This window comes from Amblyraja radiata, chromosome 12 (genome assembly GCF_010909765.2).
Source record: "Amblyraja radiata isolate CabotCenter1 chromosome 12, sAmbRad1.1.pri, whole genome shotgun sequence".
In the NCBI taxonomy this organism is placed as follows: domain Eukaryota; kingdom Metazoa; phylum Chordata; class Chondrichthyes; order Rajiformes; family Rajidae; genus Amblyraja; species Amblyraja radiata.
The window spans coordinates 32,307,737-32,322,076 of NC_045967.1; the positions used below are offsets into that span (position 1 = coordinate 32,307,737).

A 14,340-nucleotide genomic window follows, 5' to 3' on the forward strand; every position below is an offset into this window, starting at 1 on the left:
GTACATTAATTGTTCTGGTTTATAAATTAAAGCCAGATGAAATAAATCATTGAATGGCAAAACATTAAAATTAACAAACACTAATGAATCCCTTCACACACATGCTGTCACATATAAATTAACTTCAAAAATAAACATTTATTTCTACTCAGCATTTTTTGTCAATTTACTTTCAATACTCGAGGAATAAATGCTGGATAGAACATAGCTTTAGGAAGAATTAAAGATAAAAGGTAACTTTTCAAAATTTAATTCCATTTTGTTCCTCTTACAGAATAATGGATCTCTGGACTACAGCAGTTTTCTGTTATCTATATTTTAATGTATTGATATTTTCTTATTCGTTAGATCTTCCCATTTCACGCATCATTTTCTAGCACACGAAGGTGGTTGGGTGATCTGTTACTAAATGTTTGACAGAGCTGCTCATGGATTGGTGATGCAACATGCAAAAGAATGGCACAAACTATCTTGCGCTCTCATCTGTCATTTAACGTGGGGAAATTAGCGCATCTCAAATTAATGTCTATTTGGTTTGACTGGGAACTCAACAAGCAAGAAATCAGTCAAATGTTTCATCCCACTATGCCAAAGCACTCTACAGCATAATATCAGTACATCACCAATCTGACTTGCATCGACAATCTTAACAAATAGACTATAAATTTTCAATTTCTGTTTTATCAATGCTAGACATCTTGGACAGACAAAGGTGGATATGAAAAAGGAAGTTCTTCATAAAACAGTATGATGGAAAATCTATAACTTGTTAACTTATACAAGAAAGTTGTCTGAAAATAAAATTTGCCTTGAAACACCCAACACACCAGCTGACGTGTAAAATGGGAGGAGTGTTTAATTACCAGCTATAGGGTTAGAAAACACATGTTCAGCACTCCGATACACTTGCAACCAGTGGACGAGTTTTATTAGTCTCTATTCAAACTTCTTGTGACATATTCCTTCTTGAAAGAAAAGCACACTGCAAAAATGTTTCAGGGAGATTATCTTTCTTGCTTTAAATGTACCTCCCTCTAGTTAGCTAAAAAGTGGAACTGATGACCTGGTGAGTCATGCTGCCTAGATCATCCAGCCTCTTAGTTATCTGAATGCATAAAGGTACATGCGGCAGGATCAGAAGCAGAGAAAAATAATGGAAGGGCTCAAAATATCCATTATTTAATAATATATAGATATATATATATATATATATAACTATAATCATTTGGATTTCCAGTAATGCTCTGATATTGTTTTCAGCCAAGCCTGGCAGATCTGCCAGACAATGATTAAAGATATGTGGCCACAAAATTGGCAAAACACACTCTAACTACATATAAATCATCAAACAAATGAATCATGAAATGAATATGTAAATTGTGCATTTAACCTCTCTTTACACAGCAGTGTCTGTCATTCTCTTAAATTTAAGGCCATTGTAATCTTGCAACTTTAAAAATGCTTTGATAAAAGCATGACATGTTCAGTAATAAGTAAACAGTGAGCTGGAACCCCCAAGCAATTTGAATCATTATTGCAACGAGGTGAAAAAGGCACCACATTCATGTGCTAATGTAGGTTCGAGATATGATATGAATATTTGCCTAACAAAAACCCTCCTGTCTTTTACTTGGTGAAAAAAAATAATGAATGTCAACATAAAATTCCCTTTTCTGCCCTTTGCTCATGGCTGACGTTCAATTATAACAAGAAAAACAGCAGCTCATCTCTGTGCTGGGAAAGAAAATGAGTCAGGCACTGATTTATAGCCTGCTGAAAATCCATCCTTGTAATGGACCAATCTTTACATGAGACTGCTATCCATTACTTTAACTGGGGCCTCCCTGCCCTGATGGTGCTATAGGACATCTGTCAGCACCAAAGAGCTTCAACTAAACAATGGCATCAACAGACAAATTTCCTTTTATCTCAGTGTTAGTGGAACTCTCTAGACTCATCGTCTAATAAACCTGGCTTCAAGTAATTGAAATAATTTAATTAACCAATATAAAGATGAGGCTGCAGTTAAAGCTGCCGTATCTCCTTTCAAACTGACATTCTTATTAAGTCAATTTCACAAATTCAAACTCAGCCAACCAGAGATTTCCCCATAATTGGGCTGACTTTTAGCAGGTCCATCACAAAATACTCGGTTGGTTGCTTTTAAATTTTCTGAATAAACACACACAATGGGGGAAAGTCTTACATGCACAATTACAGACATTTTTTCTGCATCTAACAGCTGGTGACATGCTGACCCACACAAAAAAATTGCCGAGGATTTTTTTTTCTTCAATTGTCCCAAACTATAGCTCTTTACAGATCTCGCCAATATTTCAACTCCCCCTGTAGCTTTCTCACACTGAAGACTAACCTACCAGCATTTGAACTTCCATTTTACCAAACAAATTAAGGAAATGGGAAGAGTTATCAACTGATAACCGATATCTTTGACAAACCTTTCTTGACAATTTGAGAAAAGTAACAAAATAGGTAGTCGTGGCACATATCCCAAAAACCTTATTAATATTGTAGAGTTCAACTAGAAACAAACACGTCTGAATTAACCTTTCTCTTGCACTGCTCTCTAATAGAAGATTGTTCCGATTGTAGTTTTGGCTGGAGAAGCTACTGGATTATTGGCAACTTCTTTGCAGATATTATAGATGTGCAATTTACTCAGTAAAATCCTGTGTGGTTTTTTTCATGAACTATTATAGTCTTATGAGACCCACGGGATGTTCTTTTAATGTACAGCATTTACAAAATAATGAGTGAAGTTGACATAAAAGGTAACTTTTTAACCTAACATTTGGATCAGATGTTTGATGTTATGTTATAACTGACCATTCATTTTAACCCACTGTTAATTAACTTTACAAGCAATATGATATCACCAACACTGATTTCAATTGGTACTAATAGAAATTAAGTATTTTTAGCAATCTAGAATTTTCACTTGACATCTTATGTGGGAATTAAACAAACTTTATTTGGATGTTTTTTATTATCGAGAGATATTGCAGATATCTTTCATCAATGTTGTTTAAGTGAAATCATTCCTGTAATTGTTAACATGTTATTAATTTCCTTCGGGTTTGAGTCAATGATGTTCTCTAATGTTCCTAGTTTGCCACCTGTATCATATTTCTTTCTTAAAAGTAACCTTTAATGGTCTATTTAAAGCATGCCATTATAAATATTGAAAAGAAACTAAAATACAGAGCATAACATAATTATGAAATGCATTTGCCTGAAATACTATATTTCAATAATCTGAATGAACACTTTGAATCAGAATCCTGTTCCCTGTCTGAGTGTGAAATGCTGCTTAGCATCTGTATGTTCTCCATGGAGAATATAGTAAACGTTATTTTATTCCAGCAAAAATGATAACTATCAGTTTGGTTCCCAAAAGACTTCATTTTAAAATGTACCATCAATAGTTTGTTTTGCCTTATTTACATCTTAACATTATTTTACTGGAAGAAATACTTCCGCTTTAAATGGACTGATTATCCGAAAGAAGTTTTGTGTTTTCCCACCTAGTGCAGCCGAGAATATCATTAGCAAACAACCAAAGAGATTAACAGAGTCATAGACTCCTTTGTCGTATTTGAATATGATGTCGGTCTGGGTTGCTTGGCTGTCTGGACTTTCAGAGTCAGTGAAATGGTCATTAGAGTAAATGGAAAGGCTGCCAATTGTGCCTATCAGTTTAGACTGTCCCAGCCTTGTTTGAAATTTTTAGAATGAAAACGCAAATACTTTATATTTTCTCAATTATAGAAGTACTACATAACAATTGTGCTATATTCCCAATGGTATACTATAATTGAACTGGGCAAAGAGTTAAATGGTGATAACATTATCTAAAACAATTTTATGTACAGCAGCTTATGTTGATGTCAAACACAAAATAGAACTTATACTGATTAGTCATTGCCAGATATAGATGGCGGAGTTCGTGGCCAACCAGTATCATATCTGAAAAAGGTCTAGCTTCATTTTGGCGACTGTTTAACCCTGCATATATTTCCAATATAACTGACACTCAAATGTGATCTGTCTGATCAGAATGACATATTTATTGCCTCATTCACTGGCCTTACATGCAGGCTGAAAAATCAACATTTGAGTCATAAATTTTCTCCACATGCAATACTTTATGCATGAAAACAGCATAGAGTGGCTTTTACCAAGGCTGAACGTGATGTCTTAAAATACATGGGGTGCTGATTCAAGGAATAGATGCCTTTTGACATTGTAAAACCGGTGATGCATTTGAACTGATCAATAGGTCTTTTTTAAGTTTATGCCCAAATTTCTATGAACAGAATTGTCCTTGTCAGAATATTATACTTCATGGACTTAAACACTATTGTCATTCTGAAGTTACAATGTATAATAAACAGGTGAGCAAATATTTGGTACATTATATAGCAGCTGCAAATATAGTGATGGGAGATGTATTTCATATAATCTGCAAACTGAGTCTTGGCATTATTAAGGATTAAAATCATTTAATTTGCTTGGCAAGATAAGAATTAGGACTGCAAGATCCCAAAATTCATTTTATCAGAATATACACTAATACCACATAGAAACAAACAACAATGAGCAGGTGGGCCATAATGATACAGTGACTCCCAATATGTAGTAGCCATTTGACTTTGAACTGCGAGAGATGCTTTGAGAAGAACAATTGCGTAGTGTGCTTGTTCATTTTTAGAGTCGTCTTTAAAGTATTGATTATTGATGTCTCTCCATCAATCAAGGAAATGAAGGCCCTAATGAAATGAATCTGTCTACCACCACATTCCTGAAATGATGCTAAATATATACAGATTCTTTCTAGCTTATGCTTCATTGCAACAATTGCTTAGAAGCATTCTGAGCAAATTATATGAATCTAGTTTTTCTTATTCCTTGACTTACTTTTCAATTTCCATTCTGAGCCCATGTCGAGGTGTGATGATTGCAATATTCTATAAGGCATGCTAACTATAATATATTTAAAAATTAACAATTCATTAAACTATTTATGTTCATCAAATCCATTAAAAGACAGTGCTCCTTTCCGGGCATATCTTTAATTATCTGATTAAAAACAAATCTGTACAAGAAGCAATGGATATTTCGAAACATAAACACACTACTGGAGCATCCCACATTGAAACAGCATGCAACTCCTCATTATTTCTGGAACAACATTGCTTTGGAACAGTTTCAATGACACAATCACTTTCTCTGCAATTATTTGTTCAATTAAATTAATTGGATCTTAATGTAGTCAATTGTGTTGTTGCTTTGTGCAAGCAATTTAAATTTTGTATCGGAATTGTTTTCAATGTCATGGGGTTTTGTCAACTGATATATTTTTCTTCGTCATTACCTGTAGTATTATCATGTTTTGTGGAGATTTTTATGTTATTGTATCTTCAGCCTTTGAATTTCTATCGTGTTATTTAGTTGGCATGGGTATAATCTTGAGTTTTGGTGTCAACTACGTTGAAATTTCTTGGTCTCATACTTTTGTTAATCCTCCAGTATATAAGAATAAATAATATTACAGATCCAAAACTATAAACATGTGCTTACAACCTAAATTATACTGAAACTCAACCAAAATATCCAAATTAACTTAATAAAAATGGGAAGAAAATATCAAAATAAACATGTTCAAAACTGACAACTTGCCAAATTGCTGGTCATTACCAGGGATGCCATTAACTGTGGCTTGGAATGGGTTTAGTTTAGAATATTTGAGTAAATTAAATATTCAGACTGACATTGAATGATTTTAGCTTGATGTGGTTCTTGTGTTAAGGTTTAGCAGGGGCCTGCCTTTAGTCAGGGCATATAAATTAGCTCTGACACAGCTTCCAACTGTTGATATGTAGTTAAGATCCATAAAAGATTTAAAATCTTATGCAAATTTCCTCGTTTGCAGCTCAGACAATTAAAATTGTTCTGCAAAATCAGATTTACTTTCTCACGCTACTATGAACTGTAACAAATATGAAGTAGTTTATTGTGCTAAGTTATAGTGACATTATATAAATGGGCAGGAAGGAACTGCAGATGCTGGTTTAAACCAAAGATAGACACAAAAAGCTGGAGTAACTCAGCAGGACAGGCAGCTATATAAATGGGTTATTATTTAGCTTTGGGAGATAATTATATTTTCCATTGTGTGCCTATTAAATTAAATTGGAGAATTTTATAATCCGGTAGATACCAGAGTCATTGATGGCAAATAGATAACACTGTGCCCAGAAAAAGAGGGTTAAAGCCCTTTAACTTAAAGCTATCTTTATGGGCTAGAAGATGGCAAGCAATCATAAGGATTTTCATTTATTTTTTGTGACTGCTATTAAAAATGTTGCATTCCCGAACTTGGTAAAAATCATTTTGATCCAAAGTTTAAAAACACGTGTTGTACACAAATCTATAAACTATCTTTTACAAAAAAATGTCATATATATATTTCTTAAATGCTTCTATTCCTGCAGTTTATACTCTGAACATAATTTAATTACAGAAATCCTTTTTCTATTTTAACAATAAAATTTTAAATCTTCAATTTATTAAAATGTTATGAAATGTTTTTCCAATGCTATATTTTAGATATAAGGAATTGTACATAACAATGATCACACTTTCAGTAATTCACTTCAATAAAAAATGAATAATCCATACAATTCATTGTTGAATATTTCTGAGCCAAAGATATCTTAATTCTGTTGATGAACAACAAATATCCCCCACAATTCTAAGTTGTAGGTTAACACAAATCACATAATTGTGGAGCGACACAACTATGTTGTTTTATCTGGAATTTCTCATGTGAAGTGTAACCAAAATGATAACCGGTGCTACTTACGACTTAAAAATAAGGCAACTTTCAAAATTCAGAGTATTCATTGCAGAAATGGAATCACATCAGCCTTGACTTAATAATACATATCGTATGAAAAATAAATCTCACATTTTAGGTACTTTGATCCTTAAAGTAACTTATTTAACAAAGAATGATTAAAGAGCCAGGGAGACCCTTATCTCCCTACTCCATCTATTGTGTTTACAAAAAAAACCCTCATGTTATTTTTCTACTCTTCAGCCTGCCACAGGAATCTAAAATTTAACTTTATTTTATCAGCTGTGTCAAAATTGTAAGCCAGGTGTTCTGAGACCTACCCATGCTCTGGAAATTACATCAGGGGTATGGATTACTCCTATTGTGTCTCTAAAGAAACTCATAAAATATTCTGCATGTTCAATTTCACGTTCCTTAATTTATTTAACTTTATCTGAGACCCAGAACAGTTCTGAAAAGCAGTAAACTTGAAATGAGCCGGACACGGGCTGTGCTTTTGAACGAAGGTTTGTCAACTCCTTTGCCCATGACCCCCCCCCCCCCACCCCCCACCCACAACACCCGCCACCCTCACCAGAACAGGAACCGCCAAACTCACAATGCTTTCAGTATCGTAGAATTCCAGTCAGTTATAATCCTAAAATATCAGCCTGTTCCTTTACCAACCAAATGGTATATTAAATGGTAATGCCCTCAAAAAAATTGCTTTTATGTGAATAATCTAAAAACAGTGTTTTGGTGTAAAGAGCAAGGTCATCCACCAATAACAGAAAAGTAATGTAGTAAATCATTTGCGCTTCACAAATAAATTCCACATCAGTAATTAAAACCACGCTTCTTGGCTTGTGCTATCAGCTCATCAAATTTATTCCTCATCTAAAATAACAGATCCACATCTGCAGTCATTATACCATGCAAGATAAATCAATCCACTGAGTGATGCTTTGGGGCATCATGTCTCCCTTTAAACTTCACTGTATTTATTTCCCTGTGACACATTTGACATTCTATTTACTGTAGGTAAATGGAAATCAGCACTGTATACTGTAATCAGTATAAAAAATATACTCTGATTCAATCCTGGTAACAGTGTTAGTAATGCACTATTTACATTGATTACTGCCATGTGAGTCACCTCTATTTCTCGGCTAGTTTGGTCAGTTACAATTTTTGAAAGTGATCATACTATGCTGAAAATTCAAGAAAGATTCCTAACCATTCATTTCATTGCCTCAAGACTTTTTATATATTTTATTAGCATGAATATGCTGCAATATAATTCATCACAAGGAGATTCTTGTCCAATTTGCTATTCTAATTGCTGCCTTAATCCTAAAACTAGCCCACCTAAGAAATGTCAAAAACCAAGGAATTTGTTTTTCATAGAAGCATAATTAAAGAAATAGTAATGAAGCTTATATAACCTCTAAGTTGCAAGCAAATACATGTGAATATAAGATAACATTTCTCTTGCAAGCTACTTTCTCGAATTATGAATGTCAGTTCCAATTTTATACATTCCCAATTGCATATATCCAGATTCAGAAACATCTATTCAAGACATCACTCCTAATTAGATGATTAGTGCTTCGAAGGACAGAAGATGGGTCATTTACATAATTTAATCATAAAAAGTTAGCAATGGATATTTCTATATGCATTTGTACAATTATCTTCCTTCCTCAGGCTGTGATATTAATGTGATTAAACAATATTTCTGAAAACAGGCAAGTGTGTACTCTATTAAACCTGAGCTAGAGGCAAATAAAAAATTAATTTTTGAAACCCTTTTTAGTGTCTCTAATACGGCATATCAAAGATACTTTTGGAATATTTCTGAATACACGTTGCAAAGGACAAAATGACATTACGTGGTCGAAAATTCTGCTGAGAAATTACACCTATGTATAACAATACAATGGAAAATTGCACAGATGTTCATCAGTAATGCAATTTCCATCCAATTTTCTAAATGCAATCCCTAAGTGCAAAATAGCTTAACGTTGTGTTTAGCATGCAGTTCTTCAATAAATAATGAATGCAATAAAACCTGCAGATCAATTTCAAACCAAGGAATTATAAAGGAATGTTTTATTCTCCAAACAATACTGATCCGAAAAGTTTTGTTTTAATTCAATGAGTTTGACAGGTCGGTCTATTGCAAAGTTATAGTATCAAAGAAACATATCTGGCAATGTATGCTTACCATTTATATAGCTGTCAGTTAACAAGCTAAGAATATCACAGAAACATCAAAACACGCACAAAATCCATATCCAAGGCGATTCATTTGGATCTGCCCCCATTGATTTATTGTACAAACTGCAACATCTGCAGTCTGAAAAGACGCTCTGGAAAATTAATTCTTGGTCAATTCAAAGAGAACAAAAAAAACGCACCAGATAAATCAACCCGCGGATTAGTTTGGCACCTTAGTCTATTTTTTGCATCTTGCATTATTTGTTAATTGTGAATGTTTTTAGCATTTGGGAGTAAGTTTTCTGGCAGGGTTTCGCTGATTAGAAATGACAACAGCGAGTCCTGCAGGCCGAAACAGAAAACATACAACCGCAAAGTGGCTCTGCTCCGTGATCGCGATAAAATGAAAGGAACGCTGTGGTGGCTAAGGATAGCAGTTTATGAATAAACCATCTTTAACACCTCGCTTTAACTTTGCGCCGTCCGATCTTTGTGCTGGCGTGGGCAGTAACCCTTGTGATAGTTTAACACCCACACAGCATACGTATTAATGTGATTTTTTACGTTCGTGCCACGATGGGTGTCGCGTGCTCCTTGCAAAACGACGAATGGATACAATTACTAAAACGGGTTCATAAGCGAGTGTCTGCACTTTCGTTCATCTTGTTGTTATGAGCTCCTTGTTTGCGGTAACTTAAAAGTAGGGTTCGCGGGGTGGGAGGGTGAAATGAGTTAAACTGAAATGTGACCGATGATGATAAAGGAGTAAACAGAGTATATGCTAATAGTGGTGAATATTTTATGATGCATTCCTGTTTTCCGGATCTAGACGTCTCCAAATGAGAAAGGCCACGACGTTTCTCATCACCGAAAGCCCCTGTTGGCCTGTAGATAAAATGTCCAAACAGGTGACAGCGATGAAATGGAAATGGGAAGAAATAAGGAAAGAGAGAAAAACTAAGAGTGGAAAGAGAAACACATCAAGGGGAAGGGGAGATCGATCTTACCTTGCGTTGGTGCAATCGTTGAACAAAGTTTCAAAGTCTTTTCTGGATATGAGTTTACAACGGTTAACTCCGGGCTGGATGGCTCCAAGTCCTCTGAGGATTCTGACCTGCTCTACAGTGCAGACCACGGGCGTTATATCCAGTCTCTTTAACTTAGTGTAAACCGTATGCAAACCGCCCACCAGATGCTTGAGGAAGAGATCAAAAACCTGCGGGAGGCAGATCAGCTCCTGCCCGTCCACATTGAAAGACGCCACTTTGACTCCACGGAGCTCGACCATCTTACACTCGTTGCCGCTGTTGATGTTGTTACCAATGCTGCTGAGTTTGGGGGATTCCGAAGGGCTGGTGTACACGGAGTCGGTGCGGAACAAGCCTCCTGTTAACGGCGTGGAGGTGGGAGTGAGGGGGGGCGGTGGGATAACGGGAGCTGACACAGCCATGACCACTTTTCCACATGTACTCTGTCTGCGCGTCTCTCTGCCTCTGTGTATCTGTGTAATGTAGTGAGCAGAGGAGAGGAGCCGCAGTCACCTAGTCTTCGCATGGACCCGCCCCCTCGCCTGATTGACGCCGCGGGCAGCCAATCCGCCACGGAACTGCCGCAGAGACGGAGTGCCTGCCGCTTCTGATTGCAGGTTTGCGCCGCGGTTTCGCCAATGAGGGAGAGGGGGTGGGGTTTACTGGTCAAGTACGTGCCGAGCATGTATCAATAAATCACTGAATGAACTGGAGCCGCTGCGTTTGAGTTTAAAGCTGAACTCACCCCTAAGTTTCCTAAAGTTTGCCCATCTTTCAAAGTCTAAAGTTTCCTGACAGTCATTTGCTCATGCCATTCTTCTGAACTGTAAATTATTCTGCGATGGGTCCAAACACTTGTTTTGAATGTAAAAACAAGGAACTGCGGAGAGATATAAAATGCTGGAGTAACTCAGCGGGTCAGGCAGCATCTCTGGAAAGAAGGAATGGGTGACGTTTCGTGTCGAGTCCCTTCTTCAGACTGGTGTCGGATGCTGGAGTATAAACTTGCCTTTTATAAACTTATTTTCTGTTAAGTCCTTCAACGAAACCATTTATATTCGGTCTGTTGCGGATTTTGGTTGATTCGGGGCATTTTCGATTCTCATTTATTTCTGCGCAGAAAATGATTGTGCACGGCTTTCAAAGAAAACGCGCTTTATTCTTAATCCAAATGAATTGGGATTTGCCCTTGATCCAATTTCGTGTTTTCACATAAAAGGACAGGTTTTTTTTTCAAAAACAAAAATCGTAATGATCTTGGAATGCGGATTGTGATAAAGTTAGCACAAATTTTTTTTGAAAACTCATTAGGTTAGGCAGCATCTGTGGAGAGAGAAAAAGGTCAGAAATCAAATATTTAATATTAAATAAAACATACAATAAGCAATAAATTAAACGCGAAACACGTTTCTTTTCACTGCACTTCAAACTCCTCGTATTTCGCCTTTTGTTTCAGTCGAAGTTCTACAGCCCGAGGTGATTCACTGAAGAGAACTGAAAACATAAGGAGTAGCAGCCTAATTGCATGTCCTACCGAAGATGATATGCTCGGTAATATTGGTCTTTTTAGTTCAATAGAAATAGATAACTTCTTGATGTGACGGGGAAACAATTAATGCTATTGTAAGCTCAGCTCCGGATTCCATCTGAATATTTGAAAGCGATTGTTTTTCAGAAGATTTTTGTGTCGATAAAACGTACACAATTAATCCGGTTTGTTTTAATTTCGACATTCTTTTGATCACATCCCTTGTATATTTTTGCGCGGGATGCGGTGAGTGGAGGAAAGACCTGAAACCCAAAGGTGCTGCTTCTGACAACCTTGGCATCCTTATACTCTGAAGTATCAGTAGCCATGCGCATAATTTAAAAAAAACGTATATTGACTCAAAATGCTGGAGTAACTCAGCGGGCCAGGCAGCACCTCTGGAGAAAAAAAATGGGTGACGTGCAGTTCCTTCCTACACATTAAGAAACGGATGCTTGTTTTTCAAACTCAATCCACAGGTTGGTGTTGAGAATTGAGTGCAAATGACATATTCCTATTTTAAATAAACATCGATCGCTGTTAACGCGCTGCATAGAACACCACATAAAAATTTTAAGAATTCAGTTAACCGACTCGTGATCAGTCTTTGGAAGAAAATGCAAGAATATTACACCTGCAGGTTCCGCGGAAGTTGGTCTTATGGGAACGTTTATGTCTACATCTTTTGAAATAGGAATAATATGACTTGAGCAAGGATATCTTTTCCTAATAATTTTTTTTGGGGGAAAGAGAAATATGTGTATATCGGCGATAAAACACGAACATCTGTTACAAATACGCCTATCTTATATGTGGTGTGCGATAGAAAAATAATGTGTAATGATAGCAAAGATGATAATTGAAACTGCCTTTGAATGAACTGATATAACTGCATCACCTCAATGTCTTTCTATTGTCTTTAACTACTTTGATAAATACTCTTATATAATTCTCGCTACGCTTGCAAAGAGCCGGGAGACTTGCTTGTGGAAAACAGGACTATTTTAATTATTAAATTAAGAGCTCTAAAAACTTTTCCTCACGATGTGTATAACGACTATACTGAGTCGTGAAATAAAGCAGGTAAACTAATCTCATCCAACTTTTTATTTCAATCACTGCTGATGCGGCAAGTCAGAAAAGCTAAAGGATTTCATTTAAATGTCCGGTTAATAATCGGCGGCAATGGGCGTAAACATTTATTATAAATAAGACAGAATACTAATCTGAAGAGAAAACAATAAACCTTTGAACATTTTTGCTATAAAGCAGTTATTACGATACAAATTATATTATTGGTTTTTCACATCGTTAAAAAAAGGATAACAATATTGCCAGCGGAATATTATATTTACAAGAGCACATTGATGGAGACACCTGAAACTGCAGGTGCTGGAATCTTGAATCTTCCTTCCACAGTAACTGCATGGACCCCTAAGTTTCTCCAGTACAGTACTTTATTTTTGCACATGGAAATCTATAATTTGTTAGTCACGAGGATCATGTCGGTCATAATAATGGCGTGCGCGCATAAATGCTGCTTAAAATATCAAGATATTTGAGCTGATTACTTAGCACATTTGCCAAGGGAACTTTTTATTTAGTCAATTGTCTCACGCCTGCAGAGTCGCTGTTTCCGGTCGTTAAGATTACGCTCTACGAATAAATACAACTTTTTAAAACTCCAGTGGAAAATGCTTGTTGCAATTTACCAATGATTTTACCCTCTATAACCGCGGAAGTCGGGATGTATGTAGGCAATGGTGTGATAAAATAAATAGTAAACTGAACGAGAACTATAAGAGTTCAAGAAGGAACTGCAGATGCTGGAAGATCGAAGGTACACAAAATTGCTGGAGAAACTCAGCGGGTGCAGCAGCATCTATGGAGCGAAGGAAATAGGCGGCGGGCCGAAACGTCGCCTATTTCCTTCGCTCCATAGATGCTGCTGCACCCGCTGAGTTTCTCCAGCAATTTTGTGTACCTGAGAACTATAAGAGGGCGGGACTATTGAGTAAACAATAGCCACATCAATACAATTAAGCACACATAAACTATGTGATCATTAAACACATTTCGCCAGGTCGTTGATGAGACCAATGTCGGTATCTTGAGTCATATTCAAAAACACTGGCAATACAAATCACAAGATGCTGGGGCAACTCAGCGGGTCAGGTAGCATCTCTGGAGAACATGGGCAGGCGACGTTTTGGGTCTGGACTCGTATTCATGTTCTCCACAGATAAGATGCTGCCTTAACCCGTTGAGTTATCCCAGCCATTTGTGTTTTATTCATAATTCCGGCATCTGCGGTGTCTTCCTACAAACCATCTATTCTCATTCATAAAACGTGCATTATTAGGGGATAATCGCATGTTTACCAAACTCGTGTTATTGAAAACCATTTCGCAGCAAGCGCACCGACAATAATCTCTTATTGTAAAGGACGTTTTATTCGATCTAAGGAAATTAATGTTTACCGCGTGGTGGCTGTAAACTAGTAAATACGACTATGGTGTTTGTCAGGCAGAGCGTGGGGTTCTGACGATTACAATTACATGTGCAGATAACGGTTGAATATGTTGCTTTATACCAGAAGATCCTCATGATCTTTATCCGTGGAGGACTAGAATTGTAACCGAACATTCAATGCACACGTATTTCAATAAAATTGAAGCTTTACTTAATGTAGATGGAACGTTTTC

The 14,340-nt window shown here is 36.4% G+C and overlaps 1 protein-coding gene across 11 annotated transcripts in view; it reads right to left on the reverse strand.

Moving 5' to 3' along the window:
- dach2 (dachshund family transcription factor 2) overlaps positions 1-10,628 on the reverse strand; it is a 363,969-nt gene extending 353,341 nt beyond the window's left edge. For 4 of the 11 annotated variants that reach the window (XM_033030400.1, XM_033030409.1, XM_033030407.1 and 1 more), the window contains exon 1: positions 10,087-10,626. In XM_033030400.1, the coding sequence (XP_032886291.1) occupies positions 10,087-10,529 (443 nt within the window). In that variant the 5' untranslated portion in view covers positions 10,530-10,626. Of the gene's footprint in view, positions 1-10,086 lie in introns of all 11 variants that reach the window. The other 7 variants (XM_033030405.1, XM_033030401.1, XM_033030399.1 and 4 more) reach the window with 3 other exon arrangements.
- Between the last annotated feature and the right edge of the window lie 3,712 nt (positions 10,629-14,340).